Source organism: Mirounga leonina, unplaced genomic scaffold (genome assembly GCF_011800145.1).
Source record: "Mirounga leonina isolate KUSES-001 unplaced genomic scaffold, KU_Mleo_1.0 Mir_53, whole genome shotgun sequence".
NCBI classification, from domain to species: Eukaryota; Metazoa; Chordata; class Mammalia; order Carnivora; family Phocidae; genus Mirounga; species Mirounga leonina.
The window spans coordinates 36,071,645-36,094,214 of NW_023270807.1; the positions used below are offsets into that span (position 1 = coordinate 36,071,645).

The following is a 22,570-nucleotide window of genomic DNA, read 5'->3' on the forward strand; positions in this document are numbered from 1 at the left end:
TCTTTCTTTCTTTCTTTCTTTCTTTCTTTCTTTCTTTCTTTCTTTCTCTCTCTCTCTTTTTCTTTCTTTTCTTTCTCTTTCTTCTTTTTTTTTAACTCTTGAATACATTCTTCCAGAAACTCTTCTGTCATTGCCTACATCATTATTTCCCCTCTTTATGTTGGATTATTCCTAGCAGCCTACAGACATGCTATTACTTTTCCCTTTCTTTAAAGGATTCTCTTGATAACACTTCCCCTCCAGCTATTGACCCATTTTTTCCATTCACACAGCAAAACTCTTTGAAAGATCTGCCTTTACCACTTTTCCTAAAACAAAGCAAGATCCTATATGGGTGAGGATTCCTCTGATACCACACGTAAAGCTATCAACATTCCCCCCCCCCCCTTTATTCTCTTCTCTTTTTTCCTCCATTCTTTTTTTATTTTGGGGTTTGCAATGTGCTCATAGAGCCTGGTATATTCAACATGCTGATGTGTCACTTCACCAGAAGGTGTCACTATGTAACACATAATATATACTGAAAACTGTTGGAAAATAAACTATTATCACTTTGAGTTTGGAATTGTACATGTTGAGTACTGACATTTGTTGATGGGGGTGATTTTTCAGCAAAACAGATCATTTGAGGAAGGGCAGAGACAGCCATGGTGGAATAGACTCCCAACAGGCTGGGAGGTTCTCATGAAAGTTGTGGCAGAAAATATTTAGGTGAGCAGGAAAGAATACAACTTGTCCATGGGCAGAGCACCTTCCAGCAGGCTAAGAAAAGTGGTCGACACTGAAGATTTAAATTGGAGAGGGTCTTTTTTTTTTTCTTTAGCCACTCTACCCTGGAGCTAACCCAAATCCTGAAACCCACTATAGCTATGACAAGTTTGGAAATTTCCATATATATAGAAAAGGAAATTAATTTAACAACCACTGAATTCAAATACTAAATTAAAACATGACTCTATCCTAAGGAAAAGTCAAATCTGTCCAAGGGTAGCATGGCAAAAGCCTCTGAAATACTGGGACTTAGAATCTTCATTTATTGTTTTAAAATTAGATTGCCTAAGCATATCTACTAGCTAATGTGAAGGCTAGCCTTTTAGTCCAAAGTATCTTTTCCACCCTAGGTTCTAGACTGGTGGCCATGTGGCCTTGATGTTGACTGGCATCCTGGAAGCCGTGATAGTCCACATCATCTCCCTGTCCTGTCAATTGTTTTCCTTCCTATACCAAAGTTGGCCTCCAGTTGTAGGCTGCTTATGAAGTTTCCATTTCATGGCTCAGCTTTGCCCATGAATCAGTCTCTTTCTTGGTTATATATTCAAGTGGATCCTTACCATCCTGTTTGGACCACTCCTCACTAAACTCTCTTCTAGAGAGATATTTTCCAGCCATCTAGCCCTGCAGCCTCACAATATAGGATTACTGTACACATACTGTGACAATAAAACAGACAACAGGAAAAGGAGGAATGGAGCTTTTATGGCAGCATTGTTATGAAAGCAACAGTCACTGGTACAAGCACTTAGAGAACCCATTATGTTTCCTAAGGGAAAAGGCCTGCGATGCCTTAATGAATGAATTAACGGAAGTAGAGAGAAAAGTTACTGGAATTCCTATAGAACAAAAATCTCCATTTGAAGAACAAAATTCCACAGAGAGAAAGTAGATAACATTTCAGGATCAAATCAATGACTGGAAATTTTTAAAAATAATAATTTAATCTTGTATAAACTTCCTGACCTTACCAAAAATGAGTGAGGGGTTGTGGCCTTTATGCAAATGCTCCACTTCTTTCTGGTCAATTTTATCACTGTCCACCCCCTACCTTAGTAGAAATGCTCAATTACACACCTGAGAAATTTTTCCAAAGAGCAAGGACAACTAAATGTACATTGTGCTTAACATACCTGGCTATGCCTCAAAACTTATGCAGATATATTGAATAGCTTGTTTAATATTTTTCCAGAAAATTGCATGGATTTTAAGCATACTGTTTTCTACATGATCAAGGGAGAAACACAGGAGCTTCTACACCTTGCTTTCTCACTTCTTTTCCTATATGTGTTCCCATTAAATTTCTACAGTGCCACCCCTAGTGAAAATGTGTTGGAATAAATGATAGAGAAGATAATCATGGAAATGTCCAGTGATTTTCTTTAATGAAATATGAAGTGAATAAACTCTTTGTATAGCCAGCATACAGACTGATTGTCAATGATGCATGAGTTTCTCTCTCTGAAGCTTTTGAAACTTGGATGCCATTGCAGCCTTCTTTACCTCCCAAACACACTTGTTCAGCAACATCTCACTCTATGAGAATGACAATTAGTGGTCCCTTGTCTCAATGAATTAGAGCAGTTGCATTATCTTTTTCTCATTGCAAAATCAGGTTTAGCCATTATACTTAACATGTCAGAACAAAAAGGGCTAAAACCTTGGAAAAACTATTATAAGAAATAAAGGTTGCTAATTCCTATTTTCTTTTTTTTATTTTTAAAAGATTTTATTTATTTATTTGAGAGAAAGAGAGGGGGATAACATGAGCAGGGGGCGGGTAGGGGCACAGGGAGATGGGAGAAGCAGACTCCCCGCTGAGCAGGGAGCCCAACATAGGGCTCAATTCCAGGACCCTGAGATCATGACCTGAGCCGAAGACAGATGCTTAACTAACTGAGCCACCTAGGCACCCTAATTTCTATTTTCTAGTCTCTCTTTGTATACGTAAGTATTGAGCCCCTCTTCCACCGCATTGCACTGAAAAAACAAAAACAAAAAAACCTAAACCTATGGGTGAGGTACTGACCTCACCTGAGAAATTTTGTTGAGGTGCAAAATTGCACTTCTTGTTGAGGGCACATGCAGCTTGGTGAGTGGGCAGGAACAGAAGTTGAGGACAGAAGTAAGCAAGAGAGAAGGGGTTGTCTCTTTTGTGTCCAGAGGGGGGTGACCTCTGAACAGGTGGCATCATGAGCTTTTCAGGTCTGGTGTCAGGAGTATAGAGGCAGGGGTCCAGCAGGGCCGTGTCCTCAACTATATTTGGAACAGAAATGCGTGCTAATTCATCCACCCCTTCTTGGGGAGAGAGAGGAGGGCATATGGAGAAGGGGAGGAGTGTCAAAGCTGACTGACCTCTCTGTCCTGGGAGAGGAGAGAAACACACTGAAGTACTTGCCATAGGGTGGTGTGAAGGTCTCACATGGCTGCCTTCGTCTAACACGTGGCATCACCTCATAATGGACCCTGGCTGAGGTCCATGCACAGCCACTGCCAGTTCCAGGGCACTGTTCCTGCTATAACTCCAGAACCACAGGAATGCTCTTGACTCTCAAGTGTTCTCGAGGTACATGGTGTGGGGTCACAGATTGTGGGAAACTACAGGATAAATACATTGCCTCTGCATGGAGTGCTAAATTTACTTGAGAATTTTAGCAGGAAAGTTGAAAATGTTAAGGATTGTAAATGAATTTCATGTGAATACATAAGCAAAATTAGCAAAATCCTTTCTCCCCAAATAAGCCATTCTTGAAAGTTCGAAAAGTAGGATATTTCTATAAAAGCTGTGGTTAACTGTAAAGTATATTACTTTGAAAAAATGGTGAGTGGAGCTGGTTCAGTGTTGAGGTCAGGTAAACAGGATGTGAAACTGAGGTGAGAACAGTTATGTTCAAGTTGCTCACCAGCCTAGCTGGGGCTTATTTTTAGGAGCTAAAAAGAAACCCGTGTTTTCTCTAGCAACTGGATTTTTAGTCCCCCTCAAATCATTCTGGGTAGGTAGCTACCATCTCCATTTGCAAGTGGGACCATTAAGTTGCTTTTAATCATCTCATCCTTACATTAACTTAAATCCTATTAACTTTTTTCCTTTCTTCTGCTTCCCAATTTTTAACATATCATGGATACTTTTTTGGCACCAACTCCATAGGTTTCAGAACTCCTTTCAGAGTTTAAATAAACACACAGGTTATGGGTAAGAGAATCCAAATGGAAGATTACCAGTCAATCTGATATGTGGATGACCAGTTGCAAATGTACCTCACAAATGTATGGGACATTACAGTTTAGAGCATTTTTTGAGCGTAGCTTGACACAAATGTTGAATGGCATGAAAACAAATGGTTATGCTTGAACAGTACCAGGTAATTCATAAGCCAGAGGCAGTCCATGATGAGTCCATGATCTGCTTGGAAGTGGGTGAAGAAGACGAGTGGCAGGAATTCATAGAGATCTACCAAGAGCTTATAGAAAAAAATTTCCCAAAATTCAGGAAAAGGAAACTTTAGAAGCTGGGGGTGCACTAAGAAAATATCATGGTATAAGAATGTGGATTTGTTTATGGGACACATTAAATGAAATGTGCCAAACACCCACTTTCCTTCTGGTTCCAGCAGTGCTGGGTTGCTGGACAATGGAACCTCTCTCTCTGTGATTCCAGGGGTGCTACATAGTTGGAACATAGTTCGCTCATTAGATTCTTATGATGCCTAAATAACTCATATCAGAATTAGCTCTAATTTAGCTCAGCATCTCTATTTTCTAAATCTTATTGCTGCTTGTGATTCTGATATTGCAAACCATGAAAGACACCACTCCTCATTTTTAGTGCTTTCATGCAAACCTGATCTTGGAGTATGTGGGAATTCTGAGTAGAAAAGAATTGCATGTATAGCATTGGTGCATATATTTCCACACACAAGAATATTTTAACTACTAAAGAAGAATAGAATTGGAGCAGATTAAACAGAAATAGCTGTAAATCTCTGCCTATTAACTTTCTAATGCACAAGGATCTATCACAGTTCATGTAGAGAAGAAAGGTGAACTTCATTTTGAATACCTGTGGGGCTGAAGTTATAGTAAGATAGTCCTGCCTTTCTGAGTCACTTGCTGAACTTGGGCAGATAATCTCTCTATGTGTCATATTTCTAACCTAAAAAGGGTATAACAGTAATTCCAACACCATAGTTTTGGATTAAGGCTTGCATTTTATAGTTTTGTTTTGTTTTGAAGACTAAATGACAAAATGTCAAGAGTTTTGCAGAAGGCCTGGAACATTGTTAACTATTATTATGATCTGGTACCATTTTATTCTGAGCTTTAAGGCTAGGAACAAGATAGGAATAGATTCACCTGACTTAGCAAATAAAATATCAGACATCCAGGCAAATTTGAATTTCAGATAAACAACTAATAATTTTTTTAGTGTAAATATGTACCATGTAATATTTGGAAGACATTAAATGCAAATGGACAAAAATGCTCCTGTTAAAAGACAGAGATTGTCATACTGCATTAAAAAAAATCCCACTATATGCTGTTTTCAGAGACACATCTGAATGGAAAGATATAGAGAAGTTGAAATTAAAAGGATGGAAAAAAGTTATAATTTGCAAACACTAACCAAAGGAAAGTTGGTGTAGCTATATTAATATCAAATGCAGTCAGAGCTATGCTGGTAAATGTTTAATAACCAGCTCTTGGGGGTAGATGAGAAGATTTGATTTGTAGCATTCACCAATTTCCATGTGTTAATATTCCCCTATGGCTGATTTCAAGCCACTGATTGACATTACCAAACACTAACTTGTGAAGAGATATATGCAATTGGCTCCTGTAAGTTAGTATGAGTCAGTTCCAGCACACCAGTGGATAAAGTTTCTTATTTGCCAGAAGGTATTACAATGAAGATAGTAATATCATAATGATAAAATTTTAAAAGCCATCAGAAAGAGGTAACAAGTTATAATTTTATGTACTTAATGTTACAACTTCAAAATATATAAAGGAAAAGTTGACAGAATAATAATGAAAATTATTGAAAGTTAATGAAATCAATAATAATAGGTGGATTTTAAGAATCTTTCTTGGTAATTGATAGAAAAAGTAGATAAGCTCAGAAAGACTATAGAAGATTGAAAACATGATTAAACTTGACCTAACAGTCATATGTGGAACATTATAAAATAAAAATATTAAGTATTATAAAATATGTTATATATTTATAATATAAAATATCCCTTCTTTTCAAGCACAGGGAGAACATAAACAAATATTGACTATATATTGAAATATAATGCATGTACATTACGTTCTCAGATCAATAGGGAAGTAAACTAAAAATCAGTTTTAAAAAACAACTGGGAAATCTCCATATATTTGGAAACTAAAAAAAAAAAAAATCCTTATAAAAAAACTCATACATCAATGGAGAAATAATGTTGCATATTTTATCACTTGATAAAAATACTACATAATAAACTTGTGGGGTATGGCAACATTAGTATTTGAAAGGCAAATTTATCTCATGAGAATGTTTACTTTAGAAAAAGAAAAAAGCTAAATATTAGTGAGCTAAACATCCATCTCAAGAAGTTAGCAAAAGAAAACAAAATAAACTCAAAGAAAATACAAAAAACCAAAGAGATAAGAGCAGAGATTAAGAAAATCTAAAAGAGGGGCGCCTGGGTGGCTCAGTTGGTTAAGCAACTGCCTTCGGCTCAGGTCATGATCCTGGAGTCTCGGGATCGAGTCCCGCATCGGGCTCCCTGCTTGGTGGGGAGTCTGCTTCTCCCTCTGATCCTCCCCCTCTCATGCTTTCTGTCTCCCATTCTCTCTCAGATAAATAAATAAAATCTTTAAAAAAAAATCTAAAAGATAATAGCATAGGGTGCCTGGGTGGCTCAGTCATTAAGCGACTGCCTTCAACTCAGGTCATGATCCCAGGGTCCTGGGATCGAGCCCCGCATCGGGCTCCCTGCTCTGCGGGGAGCCTGCTTCTCCCTCTCCCACTCCCCCTGCTTGTGTTCCCTCTCTCGCTGTGTCTCTCTCTGTCAAATAAATAAAATCTTAAAAAAAAAAAAAAGATAATAGAATAAAGAGAAGAAAAAATATAAAAGCTCCCAATTTTTCCTTTGAAAATACTAATAAAAAACAAAAACCCAAGATTAATCAAGTAAGGAAAAGACACAATCCTGTCAGGATTGAAAAAGGAGGACATCATTACATTTTCTGTAGACATGAAAAATATAACAAGAAGATATTACTGGGTTCCTGGGTGGCTCAGTTGGTTAAGCAACTGCCTTCAGCTCAGGTCATGATCCTGGAGTCCCTGGCTCGAGTCCCGCATCGGGCTCCCTGCTCGGCAGAGAGTGTTTCTCCCTCTGACCCTCCTCCCTCTCATGTGCGCTTTCTCATTCTCTCTCTCTCAAATAAATAAATAACATCTTTAAAAAAAAAAGAAGATATTATGAATAATGTTTTGCCGATAATTTGAAACTTTATATAAAATGGATAAATTTCTGGAAATATACAAGGTACCAAATATAAAATAACGAATAAAACTAATATAAAAAGAGATAGGAAACCTAATTATTATTATAACCTTTAAAGAAGTTGAGTCAGTAATCAAATATTTTTCCATAAATATCATTCTCTAGCTTTACCAGTGAGTTCTATCAAGCATTAAAAAAGACCAACTTCACTTTTTTTTTTTTTAAAGATTTTATTTATTTATTTGATAGAGAGAGAGAGACAGCAAAAGAGGGAACACAAGCAGGGGGAGTGGGAGAGGGAGAAGCAGGCCTCCTGCTGAGCAGGGAGCCAGATATGGGACTCGATTCCAGGACCCTGGGATCATGACCTGAGCCGAAGGCAGATGCCCAGGCAGATGCCCAACTTCATTTTCATACAAAGTCTTACAAAACTTGCAAAGGAAACTATGAGATAAAAAATAGTCCAATCTTGCTTATGAATAAATACTCTGAAATAAAATATTAGCGAATGGAATCTAGCAGTGTGTAAAAAAAGGTTATGATCAAGTTGGATTTATCTCAGGAATGTAGCATTGGTTTAATATTTGAAAACCAATTAAGGTAATGTATTACATTAATGAATTAAAAGAGAAAAACCAGCTAGTAATCTGAATAGATATAGAAGAAATACACAATAAATTTCTATATTTATTAATGATTAAAACTTAGGAATAGAAAGGAACTTTTAAAAAAAAACCTCATATAGAGCATTTACACAAACAAAACAAATGCAAAAATGTAAAACAAACATCATACCTAATGGCAAAGCATGAAAGCATTCCTTTTAAGATTAATAACAAGGTAAGGATGTGTGCAATCACCATTTGTCTTTAATATACTGGATGGCCCATCATGGATAGTAAGAAAATATAAGAAAATAAAAGATACAAAGACACAAAAAAGAAAAACTCAAATTTTCTTTGTTCATGAATGAAAAATTTTTAATTAAGTTAAAAAATTCTTATCTCCAAAGAATTGCTAGTGAATTTTCAGAATTAAGATTGTTCAGCAAAGCTAAGGGATATAAAACCAATTATTTTTCTACCTAGAAAATGTAATAAGAATGCCATTTACATGATCACAATTAATATAAAGTAGCTAGGAATAAATCCAAGATATGTAAGCCCTTGAAAAAAGTAATCATGCAACTTTATTGTAAGGTCCTAATAAAAGGAGAGATACTCCATGCTCTTGGATAGGAAGACTTAACATTACAAAGGTATCAATTCTCTCTGTATTGATCTTAGATTCAACACAATTTCAGTCTCCTTAATAAAGTGTTTTGTAGAACTTGGTAAGCTAATGTTAGAATCTTATTGAAGAGTGGAGGGTCAAGAATAGCTTAGACACTCCTGTAGAAAGTGACCAAAGCCAGGGAAACATGGTTATATCAAGATTATAAGTTTGTAATAATTAAAGCAATGTGGTATTGGCTCAGGGATAATAAAACGGACAAAAACTATGTTCATGACAGGAGGGACATCACAGAGCAGAGAGAAAAGCAGAAACTATCCAGCGAATGGTGCTAAAACAATTGATTATCCATATTTAAAAAAAAAGACATTGCCTTCTACTCTTTATCTCACACGGGCATACACATGCACAATCAATTTTAGTGGCCTAAATATGAAAGGCAAAACTTTACAACTTGTATAAGACAATATAGTGGAATATTTTCATGACTTTAAACTAAGGAAGGTTTTTTTTTTTTTTTTTTTTTTTTAATTTATTTGAGACAGAGAGCATGAGAGGGAGGAGGGTCAGAGGGAGAAGCAGACTCCCTGCCGAGCAGGGAGCCCAATGCGGGACTCGATCCCGGGACTCCAGGATCATGACCTGAGCCAAAGGCAGTCGCTTAACCAACTGAGCCACCCAGGCGCCCAGGAAGGTTTTTTTTTAAGTAGGACAGAAAATCCTCACAAACCATGAAGTTAAAAGGATGACAAATTCAACTATGTTAAAATAAAGAATGTCTGCTCATCAGAGGTTACCATTAAAAAAGCAAGAAGACAAGCTACAAACTGGAAAAAGGTATCTGAAAGGTACATAACTGCAGACGGACTAATATTCACAACTTTTAAAGAACTGCTCTACATCGGTAAGAAAAGACATACATCCCAATAAAAAAATGGGCAAAATTCTTTAAACATTTTCTAGAAAAGGAAAATTATATGAAAAGATACTGAACCTCATTAATAATGAAGGAAATACAAAATAAAACCACAATGAGATATGATTTCACTACCACACCCCGCCCTCAAAAAAAAAGTCAGGCAATACCAATATGAAGTGTGTTTGAGGATTTGGAACGAAAGAAATTCTCACTCAAAATGGCACGAACACTTAGGAAAACAATTTGGTGTCACCTGGTAAAATTGTAAGCACGCATACCTCACGACACAACAATCTCTCTCCTACTTAGAAGAGAGACAGACAGGGGTGCCTGGGTGGCTCAGTAAATTAAGCATCTGCCCTTTGGCTCAGGTGGTCCTGGGATTGAGCCCCACGTTGAGCTTCTCCCTCTCCCTTTGCTTGCTGCTCCCCCTGCTTGTGCTCTCTCTCTCTGTCAAATAAATCAATAAAATCTTGAAAAAAAAAGAAGAGAGAACCAGATTCCTAGACTCTGGAGAGACTCCTGCCTACTGTGCACACCAGGGGACACATACAAAAGTGTTACAGCAAAGTCCATGGACAGAATAATGACTACAGGTGGTGTATCCACACTGGGCAACAGTGTCTTAGATGCCTCTCCTGCTCCATCTCAGACCCTCTTAGCCTCACCACTCTCTCAGACCAGCTCTTCAGCTCTTCATAAGCTCTGACCCACTGTAGGAGACACAGCCCACAGCTCTTGGCCTCATAGCTGTTTCATGGTGTCTTTTTCCTTTTGCCCCAGAGTTTTCTGTTGTTGCTGCTGCGGTGTGAGAAGCATCAGGACCCACCCACTGTCCATAAATGTGCACATATCTAGCGTGCAGGAAACTGCAGAGAAGTTAATGTTCTTTGAGGCAAACTTTTGAGATCTCTTATCAATTCTTTTCCATTTACCACCAGGCTCCCACCCTGAAAAAGCACTCCCTAATGAAGAGTAACAGGTAAGCTTTTGTCTCAGGGTCTGCTAAATGCAACAATGTGGATGAATCTCAAAAACATAATGTTGAGCCAAAGAATTAAGTCTTAGGAGAGAACACATACAGCATGATATTATTTATATAAAAATCACAAACAAAACCGAGACATATTATTTAGAGAATACACCTATAACTGGAAACACTAATGACAGGCAATGATGTGATTAACACAAAATTCATGACCATGGCTGCCTTTGGCACAGAGCAAAGAAAGGGGCAGAGACCCTGGCAGAGCAGACAGGGAACTTCTAAGATACCATCAATAGTTTATTATTTACTCTGGGAGATGAGCAATTTATTATTATTCTCTAAATATCACAGATAGGTTTTGTACACTCCTGATGTGTATTTCCCAAGTAAGGAGATCTACAGAAGCAATGCTTCTAGCCCACGGCAGGGCTCAAGCAGTCTCTACGAGTGCGGCTGGAAAGGAAGGTGGAGGCCAGATCATGAGGACCCTCGAATGAAATTATTGGACTTGATTCTGAAGGCATGGAGGGGGCTTTGGAAGTTCTGTTCTTTACTGTTCCCCCCTCCCCCAAGCAGTGAATGTGGTAAACAATGAATAACAAAGCTAGTTCAAGCTCAAGAAATAGGAGACAGTTCTGAGGTAAGTATTGACAGGATTTGCCACTGACTGACTAGGTCTCATGGGTTTAGGAAATGGAGAAGTCAAAGGTCAGAACCTGAGAGAGGAAACAGTTATGCATTGTCCCAGCCAATGAGGATGAAGAGGCCGAAGCTGGGTTAAAGAAGTACTGTGTGCTGAAGTTGTTAATGCTGTGGTGTGCTGAATGAGGCAGGCTCGCAGGGGCTCTGGGCACCTAAAAGCTGATTGTGCCCAGTCATGTTAGATGTCATGTTGGTAGATTGAAATCAACTGTGGTAGGAGTGTTTACAGTATGGATACTGACAAACACTATGAAGAAGAATTTTTATCCCTTGAAGAGACTGTTGCTAAACATTCATTAGCATACCATTTGATAGGATCTGGTGACAATTTGGATATGAAGAGGAGATTCTTACATGATACCAAAATTCCTGACTTTAGAGATAGAAGATGACAGCCTTCTGAAATGGACAGAAGCAGAGTGAATCATGCCAGAAAAGGGGGTGGGTGCTGATGATATAACTGAGAACAAGATGGACATGGTCCCTGCCCTCATGAAGCATTTGATCGATTTTTAACAGTGTGCATTAGAATGCTCGGTGTAGCTTTTTAAAAATACATATTCCTGTAATCTATCCATGCCCTAATTTTGTAGAATGGTTAAAAAAAAAAGAAACAAGATAATGGAGGGAGCAATTACACAAACCACTCTATCAACCCTATTAAATAATGAGACCACTCCCTCCAAACTACAAATATATTTACGATAAAATGTTTACTAAAGAAAGGAAGATTAAAACAAACTCCCTGGTGGCTCATAATAGAATGAACCGTATATCACATCTTTCCAGAAGGGCAATAAATCATGCTTCTCAAACCTGGCTGCAAATAGATTGCCTGAATAGCTTTAACAATTATTCTAGCTTGGGTCCCACCCAGACAAATTAATCAGAATCTTCAAAGCTGGAGCCCCAGCTCTGGTGTTTTTACCAATGTTGACAAATGTTGCATTAAATTTTTTAGGCCAGGAAAATGAAATCAATGGAAAAGGAGACTGGCAGAGTAAAGTTGCAGGCGAATTGGTTGTAAATGGAGTTAAAGTCATAGGTAGATAGAAATAACATTAGCAAAAATATGAAATATTTTTATTCTCTCTGAAACAACAGAACATGAGAAGAGTTTGGATATAGATTGAGAGAGTCTGAAGTAGAAAAAAAGAGATGTCAAATGAAATCAGATGATTTCAATCTTTTCAGTATGTAGGAGGAAGTGGTACCAGAAATGGAAGTCATCATAGTCCTCTTAGTATCTACCGTGTATCGAGCAATTTTATAATAGATGCTTCACAAAGAGCTTCATAAACATTATTTCACTTATCTTCATCACACCATATGGGGAAGACACTGATACTATTATTCCCAATTTATAGATAAGAAACCATAAGTTGGAGATACATATGAGATTGAGCAATTTGCCCAGGTCACATAACTAGTGACAGAGTGTTCTGTACAACTGTGTTCTGTGTTGAATGCGGTCCTGTGAAAGCCTTAAATCCTTCCTCTTAACTGCGCCATTATGTGAATGAGGAAGAATCAGGCTGCTGGCTTGAGGAGAGAGAGAAGGTTTGGAAATTGGACTAGGGGATTAAGTCAGGGAATCAGAGATGACTAGGACTGTGGAATAGCTTGGAGGGCCCAACTAAGGTTATGGTGCATGAATTTGTTTCATGTAAGCACTTTATTTTGGATTCTCTAATAACACTTGGCAGCTCAGAAATGAGAGTGGAAAAAGTGAAAGCTAAGTTTACCCAGAGTGAGATTAACCACGCAAATGGGGCAGAAGGTCAAGGAGTAAGGTTTATATTGTACTATCAAGACGAGTGTTGAGAAAGGCCAGGGAGTGGCCTCCAGCACCTAGGATTAATGTGTAGGACACTGAGGCCTAGATGGGCTGTACAAGTGGAGAAACTGGGAGAGGCTGAGGGACTGGGATGTTTCAATGAGACTAAAACTCAGATTCCATAAAAGGAAAAAAGAGAAATTATTAGAAAGGGATATTTCAGAATTGTTGATCTCTAGAGTCTGAAAATATTGCAAACCTGGTGGTTAAATTTCAGGGTTTTGATGGGGAAGTACGTTTGGTTTCAGAAGAGACTTTCTGAATGTGTCAAATCACATCCATTAGGCCAAGTTCTGCCTTTAAATACATAACATAATCGTAAATAAGCCACTTACTGCTAAACTTAGACTTTAATGGTGGGCATTTAAAAGGATACCATGAACAAATGACTCTATTTCATTAAGGAGTTCAAAATGTCACACTTTTTTTCTTAATGAGTAATATAACTCCTAAAATTATGCCTTCATTTTTAGGGTAGAGCTGAATGATATGGCCTATGATCTCTCCTGTGTTCAGTCATGCAGATAGTCATGCAACAGAAATGGCCCAGAACCAGCAATCATCTGGTGTTAGCAGAGGAAAGTTGGCTTTTGAATTAATAGTAAAAGCCATATTAATTTCACTCATCATATTATATTAGACTGATTAATAGACTAAGCAGGTGTAAAATAGGGCTGGATACAGCTCACATCCCAGTTTTGGTTCTAATCTTCTCATCCCAAATGATTTTAGGAGTGTTACGTAGTATTCTCTGCCCTGGGTTCCTGAACAGAAATGAGCAGATTGTCTACCAGCCACTGAAATCTTAAGAAGATTAATTAAAATGTGCTTGCGTTTTTATAAAAAAATAAGATATTTAAGCTAAAGGATTGTTAATATGATTGCTACCTACAAAGTGTTTTGATCAGGTCTGAACTGACTACAATGGGTTGGTAATAGTGCCCTTGGGTTTCATAGTTGGGCTTAATTAAATGTAACTTTTGTTTCTTCATAAATGAAGCAGGGACCTTAAGACAGACAAATTAGCCCTACATATGTTATTTCTATATGAAGTTAAAGTATTTCTGAAGTGGAAACTTCTCATTAGTTTCAAGATCCTGAATTTTCTCCACAAAATTTCTTTTGGTGGTTTCCTTTAATCCTTCCCCTTGGGGAGCAATTATGAAAATAGATGCTGGTTGCAGTGAGTGAGGGGACTAAAGATGGCTGAATGAAGAAAACCAAGTTGGAATGAATTAAGATGACTTTACAGAGGCAACTAGAAAGACATTGTTGCCTCAAATGACTGAATGTCAATGGGGGAACATTTATCTTCTGAGTACAACCATATGCTTAGAAGCATTTATCACTGTTCTGTAGCTCCTTCTTATTCTTCCCACATTCACTGTGGCCAGAAGAGATGTAGAGCAGTGAGAGTACATGCTCAGTAAATAATTATAGCGATGCATGCTGTAGTTCACACTTGACAGTGGCATTTCCATATATGAATTACCATGGCTATGCCAGTCAACCATATCAACTCCTTGTAGGATAAGCTTTGGCATGCCGATTGCCTTGGTCCAGAGCACCTTTCTTCCTTATTAAAATGGTTCCATCAGACTTGGTGCTCTTGATTTGTGAGGCTGAAATCCCAGTGACACTGTCTCTTGCTCTCAGACAGTGATCCCAGACCCAATGGTTGCTAAAAACTGTCCACTTTGGAAGGCTAAAATTCACATGGTAGTCAGAGACTTTCCTTCCTTTCAACAAGCTGCTTTGTGGTATTCCAAAGACTGGTATAACCAATTCCCTCCCACAACTGTGTGAAGTGTCTTTCATACCCTGAAGTAAGAAGAAGCAGTGTGGAGGGAGACCTCAGTTACTCTGCAGTCAGATACTTCACAATATAGCAATGATGTCAGAACCTTTACTGTGGTCATTACCAAATACATGCTGAATTATCATAATATAAACCTGGAGACCATTGTAAAAAAACACAAAAAACCTTTGTTGCCTTAGATGGATTATTTTAAAACAGCATAAAATCTGCTGTGAACATGACTGTGGTAACAAAGGTATATAGGATCTGAATTTCCAGAGATGATTAGCATGCAAATACAGTGGATATTTAAGGTGGCTGCCCACTCACGACTGATAGAATGTGGCCAAGAAAGCAGGTCATGTCAGCGCTGCCAAATGAGTTCACACATGTAATAGTCCTTTAAGTGTGATCATCGATATAGGTAGAGAGGGGCCACAAGGCAGAAACTGCTTTTTATTTTTAAAGTATTTAATCTAACAGATGGTTTCAGGTTTGTTGCCAGAGTTTGCTCAGTTGAACACAAAGCGTCTTTAATTTACACAGCTTCGATTATAAGGCCATCTTCTCAGATATAATTGAACAGAAAGTCTGCCTTGAACCTTTTGAATTACACTGTTCTGAGACTATAGCAGAGATGAACAAAGTACAGGAGCTGCAAAGTTAATGTGACTGTCATTGGGCAGCTATCTCAGGTCTAAAAATGAATCCATGTTTTCTGTTAATGGAGCCACAGTGAGGGAAAATACCTTCCTGGGTAATTTCATGAAAGGAGAACATATCCCAGTAGTAAAGGCTTAGCAAGAAGTAGAGTGTTTTCAAATGCAAATTTTCTGACATTTTTCAGCTACAAAAATAATTACCATACCTTGGTGACTTTAACTTAGTTAAAGGTTTCATTTAGTATATAACCAACTGTAATGCCAAAGGCACATACTCTGATAAACATTATTTCCATTTTAGGACTTGCCAAGGGTAGATTTTTTCTCTTCTCTTTCTCCACACATTGGAATGTCATAAGCAATTAGATGAAATTATTTATGGGAAATGAAAAGGTAAAAGCATAAAGCAGTGCTGTGCACATCAGAAGCAACTGGCATCTCCACTATGAATATGGTATCTTAATGAAGTGATTGTTCTTCGAAATTATCAAACTGTCCTGTTGTGTAAACAGCTTTATTTAATAAATGTTTTGAAACCAAAACCGTTTCATTTTTATGTATCAATGGGAAAACTACATTAAGAATTGCAAAGCTTAAAAGAAAACTTTTAAAGTATTGGCATATATTTGAGTCTCTTAGTATTCTGTGTCTAGCACAGTATTGGGTAGCCGGTACACACTCTGTGGAATTGAATTGGGAAAAGTCACCTTAAGGCATAGGAAAACTTTTGAGAAGCAATTTGGCAAATGTGAATCAAATACTATAAAACTGTTTATGCTGCTTTGACCCAATAATTTTACTTTAGTGAACTTATGCTAAGAATCTTAAATACTAAGAAAGGCTATACATAAGGATGTTTATTGCAATGTTATTCATAATAACAATATAATTAGGAACAACTATTTCTCTTTTGTTGAGTATTATGAAAGCAAATCATGACATATCCACTGAAAGGAACATTATTGCAGCCAAAAGTGATACTTGTCAAAATGCAATGTAGAACATTCATCTAATGTAACAGAAGTGCAAAAAGCCTGATACAAAATTGTGTGGTAGAACTGCATTCATGTAAAAATTAAATAAGCATACATAGAAAAAAGACAGAGGAAACATATGAAGGTGCTAGCATAGATTGTGTTTGGACGGAAGTGTAATTTTTTTCATATCTTTTAAATAATCTATAATTTTTAAAAAAGAAACTCTTGAATTTGTACTCAGTTGTTATACTTAACAGCTGGTTGTATTAAATTGAACTCTTCTCACTCCCCAAACTGTTTTTTATGTAAATACACTCATGATGGTTAATTAGTCACAAACGGGAAACCAGTCTGGCTGAAGTACATAAACTCTAATTAATGTAGACCTCAGTAATTGGAGATTAACAGAAGTTTGCAGATCTGAGATTCTTACAGAATAAAAATTCCTTGACAAGTAAAATATTAGGATGTTTTATTACGCAGTCAATCCTACTTTGTTTTGTCAAAATTGGCATATAACAAATTATAGTTTTTGGTGAGGTTGTTTAATTTAACTTTCTGTAAGTGATTATTCTATTTGTAATTGTAAAGGTTGATATATAATGTATGAAAATAGCAAAAATATTTAAATAAGTTAACACAATTATTTAAACAACAACAACAACAAACCCAAAGCTGATTTGCCTGGTCAAGTATATGAAATAGACAGTATGTTTGCTCCAGCAGATTAAGCTCAAAATACACGGGAATCCCATGATTTGTTTCTAATTAAAATGTTTTTATAAACGTAAACATTTATATATAATTGACATTGAAAGGCAAGGTAAGTAAGCTTTTGCTTCACCCACTATCACGAATATGTTGGAAAACATAAAAGGAATTTTTATATAATCTTTTCTAGATGTTTTTTTCTCCCTCTAAATGCAACCACTAAAAAGTTATTAAAGGCGGAATCAGTTATTTTGGGACTTAAAAATGCAACAACTCTTTGTTTTATTTACTCTGGACATTTTCAAACCAATACTTCAATTAAAATGTTAATTGTCTGAAGCTATGTCATCCTTATGGAAGAACCAAACATTATTGGTTTCAAATGTCTTAAAAAGCCTGGATATGTTATAATGACTGGGTTTATTCTTAAACAAAAAAACAAACAAACAAAAAAATAAAGCTTTCTTCAACAGGTTTTAAAAAAATAACATTATTTTTCTTAAATATGCCTAATTAGTTGCTTGCTTTAATTTTATTTGAAGATTTGCCATAAGAAAATTCACTGCCTCATTCTTTTTTTTTTTTTTTAAAGATTTTATTATTTATCTGAGAGAGAGAATGGGAGACAGAGAGCATGAGAGGGGAAGGGTCAGAGGGAGAAGCAGACCCTCCGCCGAGCAGGGAGCCTGATGCCGGACTCGATCCAGGGACTCCAGGATCATGACCTGAGCCGAAGGCAGTCGTTTAACCAACGGAGCCACCCAGGTGCCCCCTCATTCTTTTATCATACATCTTTTGAGTTTGTCATCATGAACTCTGAAGACAAAGCCCATTTGCTATTTTTTAAGGAAAAGCAACTCATGATTTAACTATGAGAAAGTAAGAAATACATTTTTTGTCTGATCATAAATAGCTTAAAACACTAGCTTCAAAGAATATTAGCTTCAATTTTTAGATTTTGTCAATTTTAAGAGATAAATGGAATGGTTTCATGGATCACTATTGTTATGGATATTAGTAATATGAATTTGTATTCGATGTTTTATAAAAGCAAAAAGGATGCATTCATCTCTATTTTGTTAACATAAATTGCACTTAAAATTATGTAGCGAATAAATATTCAATCAAGTGAAAATCATTTCTGACAATCATTCAATTAATCAATATAATTCAGGGCCTACCATATACTATCCCTCTGAGACACAGTGGTGACCTTGTTCATTTTGAATGTTCACTTCTGCAAATAGATTTTATAGATAAGCAAATTTTAAAAATAAACAAATATTTAAATAACTTACCTTTGATTCCTTGAACTTGGAGAAAAATCCAAAAAACAAAAACAGCCCTTCTAGTTTCCAAATACATTCTGGCTTTTGTGCATTGGTAATTCTGATAACAATCACAGAACAGTTCCAAATCTCATTTAAAAAAATAAAATGACAGAAATATGAAAAATAATTAAATATTGATGCCAGCCGAGTGAGAATAACCTTGGTTTACCTCTATAAGGGTGTTAATTTATGAAGAACATGAAGCAGTGTCTGTTTCTGGAATAATCTGCTTATCTTCCCCTCAGGTATAATCTCTGCTTAAGGGCCAGCTGGAGGAACCTTTATCTCATTAACCTTCTGGAGGAGCATCTGTCAGCCTAGCTCCAGGACCCTGAATGCCATTATAAACAATTGTCCACAGGCAGAAGAAATGCTTTTTTCTTATTCACCTGTTACAGTGACGTAGAGAGCCAGGGGAAGTCTTGCCAAATGCAGAAGGCTGACAGTTAGGGTCAAATGTTTTCCAAAATGACATGCTCAAGGAACATCCATTGAAAGAGCTTAATTGCTATCCCTGGGAAGTATGTAGTTTTTCACTACATGTTAGTCTCCAGAGACAGCAAAGCTGTCTCCATTCTCATAGAAATGCACTGCTTTATAAATAGCTTTCTTTCTGGCCATTACATGCAGATAACTTTTTTGGTTTAAGTTTGATTTTAATTTTTTAAAATCTGTTTTTCATACACCGAGTTTAAAAAGTTAAATGGTTTGTGAAAAGTAATGGTGCTATTCCTCCATTCAAAGGAAACCACTTTTAAGTTTCTAAGCTAACTCTAGTATTTTCATTTGTACCTCTACATAGTATGCTTCTATTACTATTTTTTTGTTTTCACTTTTAGGCATTATCAAATAATAGATATTGACCGTATCTTTCCCTCTACACACGTATTCCCTGCTCTCCCTAAACACGTAATCATCCTTCTATCCACCTCAATATTATTGTATTTTCAGTTTATTGAATATTAAAGTTTACATTTCTGTGACTGTTTACATGTTACATATAGCTGAGCCATGGAGTATACTATAAGTACTAACATGTATTGAGCTCTTAAGTTGTGATAGACACTGCTCTTAGACATTTCCATAGGTTATCCATATATTCCTTAATACAATGTTATGGGGTGCATACTATTATTAGGATCTGAAGCTAAGGTATATATGGCAGAGCCCGTATTTGAACCCAGAGCCTGGTTTCAGAACGTATACTTTAAATGCTACCCCCATGGTGCTTTTTGCAATTGTCTCATATTTTTCCCCTTAGATTTTACATACAAAACAATAAATTATCCCCAAATGTTACCCCAGATATGTGAATTTCCTCTTCTTATGGTTAAACACTTCAAATAGCCTGTCTTTCCCAGGACCTGTTCCTGCTAACCCCCTCCAGTCTGTTTTGTTTCTTTTCTTGCTCACAGTAGTCATCTGGGGATCCTCCTTCACAGTCAGGTTGGGGATAGCTTTTACCTCTCTGGTGTTGGGTTCTGAGTTTTCTGGATTCTATATTGCCTTGTTTCTTAACCTAATCTCTTATTTTAACAGAGCATCTGCTCCAGTTTATTACTGAAAGTGCACAGTATTTGAGATCTTATATGTTTAAAAGTGGCCTCCATCTATACTCATACTTGATTGATAGTTTGGCCAGTGTATAGATTTAATGTCTGTGTCCTCCTAAAATTCATATGTTGAAAACCAACCCCTAGTGTGATGGTATTTAGAGGTGGGGCATATGGTGAAGCCCTCATGAATGGGATTAGCTCCCTTATAAAAGGGGCACCAGAGAGTTCCTTTGCTCCTTCCATCATGTGAAGCACAGTGACAAGACCAGGTTATGAACCAGGAAGCAGGCTTTCATCAGACACTGTCTATGCCTGCATCTGGATCTTGGACTTCCAAACTCCATAACTAAGAAATAGATTTCTGTTGTTTATAAGCTACTCAGTCTTTGGTATTCTGTTATAGCAGCCCAAATGGACTAAAGACGACTAAATATAGAATTCTAGGTTGGAGGGGTGCCTGGGTGGCTCAAATGGTTAAGCGTCTGCCTTCGGCTCAGGCCATGATCCCGGGGTCCTGGGATCTAGTCCCGCATCGGGCTCCCTGCTGGGCGGGGAGCCTGCTTCTCTCCCTCTGCCTCTCTCTCTCTCTCTGACTTTCATGAATAAATTAAAAAAAAAAAAAAAAAGAATTCTAGGTTGGAAATAACATTCACTTATTACTGAAGATATTAATCTATTGTCTTCTAGCTTCTTGTGCTACTAAAATCTGAAGTCCTTTTTGTTCTTGGTACTTTGTATAGGATCTTTCTAGAAGATCTCTTTGAGAGAGACAGAGACAGAGAGAGACAGAGTGCAAGAGAGGGAGAGAGCACTTCTCTACTGCCAGTTTAAGATTTGTCCTTCTAGGTCTGCTACCATTCCATCTGTGTTTTAGGACTTTGCTTAAACCTACATGTTAAGCTTAATAAAATTTTTATAAAGTGAATACTCTAGGAATATCTGCTAAAAATATAGAATATTAATACCACCTTAGAAGGACCCATGGTCCCCCACTCACAAACACAAACCTTTCTTCTCCATTAAACATAGTCATTATTCTGATTTCTATGGTAATCACTTACTAGCTTTTCTTTATACTTTTACTACTCATCTACACATCTGTAGGCAGTTTTGCCTATCTTACCACTATTTATCCAAAAGATTATTTCCTCTACTGTTCTGAAGTTCTACCTTTGTCACAAATCAAGAATACATATGTTTGTGGGTTCTCTTTCCTATTTGTCTATTCTTGCGCCACACTATCTTAATTATTGTACCTTTTTATTATAGGTCTTCACATCTGCAGAACAAGTTTTCCCATTTTGTTTCTCTTCAAAATTATCTTGTTTACCTTTGGTGTTTTGAATTTTTATATACATTTCAGGGTCATATTGTCAAGTTCCACAAAAAAGTTTGCTAGGATTTGTAAATAGGTGGTGGGGATTAAGGAGTGCACTTGTGATGAGCACTGGATATTGGATGGAAGTGCTGAATCGCTATATTGCACACCTGAAACTAATGTTACACTGTACATTAATTGGAATTTAAATAAAAACTTGAAAAAAGAAGAAATTACATTGGGCTACAGATACATCAATTTGGGGAAACTGACATCTTTACCATACTGAATTTTCTAATTCATGAACATGATTTGTCCATTTATTTATTTAGGTTTCTTTAATTTTGTCTTACATATATTTGATTTTTTTCTAAGTATTTGATATTCTTATTTTATTGTAAGAAGTATTAAATTTTATTTTCCAATTGGTTATTGCCAGGATATAAAAACATGATTGATTTTTGTATATTGATCTTCTGTGCAGTGATCTTGAGAAATAAATTTATTAATTATAATGATTTATGCATTTATTCTTTGCAATTTCCTATATATACTTTTGTCATCTATAAATAATAAGTTTTTTCTTCTTTTCGTATTCATTCTTATACATTTTCTTCCTTTTCCTTGCTTTTCTGCGCTGGTTGGACCTCTAATAAAGTGTTGAATAAGATGGTGATGGCAGGTATGTCTGTTTTTCTGGTTCCAAAAAGAAAACTTCCATTTTATCATTCAGAAAGATGTTTGTAATAGGCAAGTGTTTAGATAACCTATTATGGAATAAAGAAATTTCCTTCTTCCTAGATTGTGAAGATTTTTTTTTTTAAATAATGAATGGCTATTGAATATTATTACTTGATTTGTGTATCTTTTGAAATTATCATAGATTTTTCCCCTTTATCTCTTAATGGGTAAAGTACATTTATTTTTCTAATGCTAAACCAACCCTATCTTCTTAGAATAAGACTATGTTGGTTATAATGTTAGTGTTCTATATATATTGCTGGATTCAGTTTGCTTTTTTAGTCCCTTAAACATCTATGTTCATGAGTAAAATTGCCTACAATATTGCTATCTTATAATATACTAGTAGATCATTCTCATAAAAGGAGTTGAAGAGTGTTAATTCTCTAGTCTATGAATAGTTTTATGTCATATTAGTAATAAGCCTTACATTTCACCAGTAAAGCTTAGAATTTTCTTTGTGATAGGATTTTAAATTTTGGATTATTTATTTATTTATTTATTTATTTATTTATTTATTTATTTATTTATT

At 36.4% G+C, this 22,570-nt stretch overlaps 1 protein-coding gene across 1 annotated transcript in view; it reads right to left on the reverse strand.

The window, feature by feature from the left end:
• Positions 1 to 18,457, reverse strand: part of IMPG1 (interphotoreceptor matrix proteoglycan 1) — a 128,274-nt gene extending 109,817 nt beyond the window's left edge. The window contains 1 exon segment of the mRNA XM_034991000.1: positions 18,391 to 18,457. Coding sequence (XP_034846891.1) covers positions 18,391 to 18,457 — 67 coding nt within the window.
• Between the last annotated feature and the right edge of the window lie 4,113 nt (positions 18,458 to 22,570).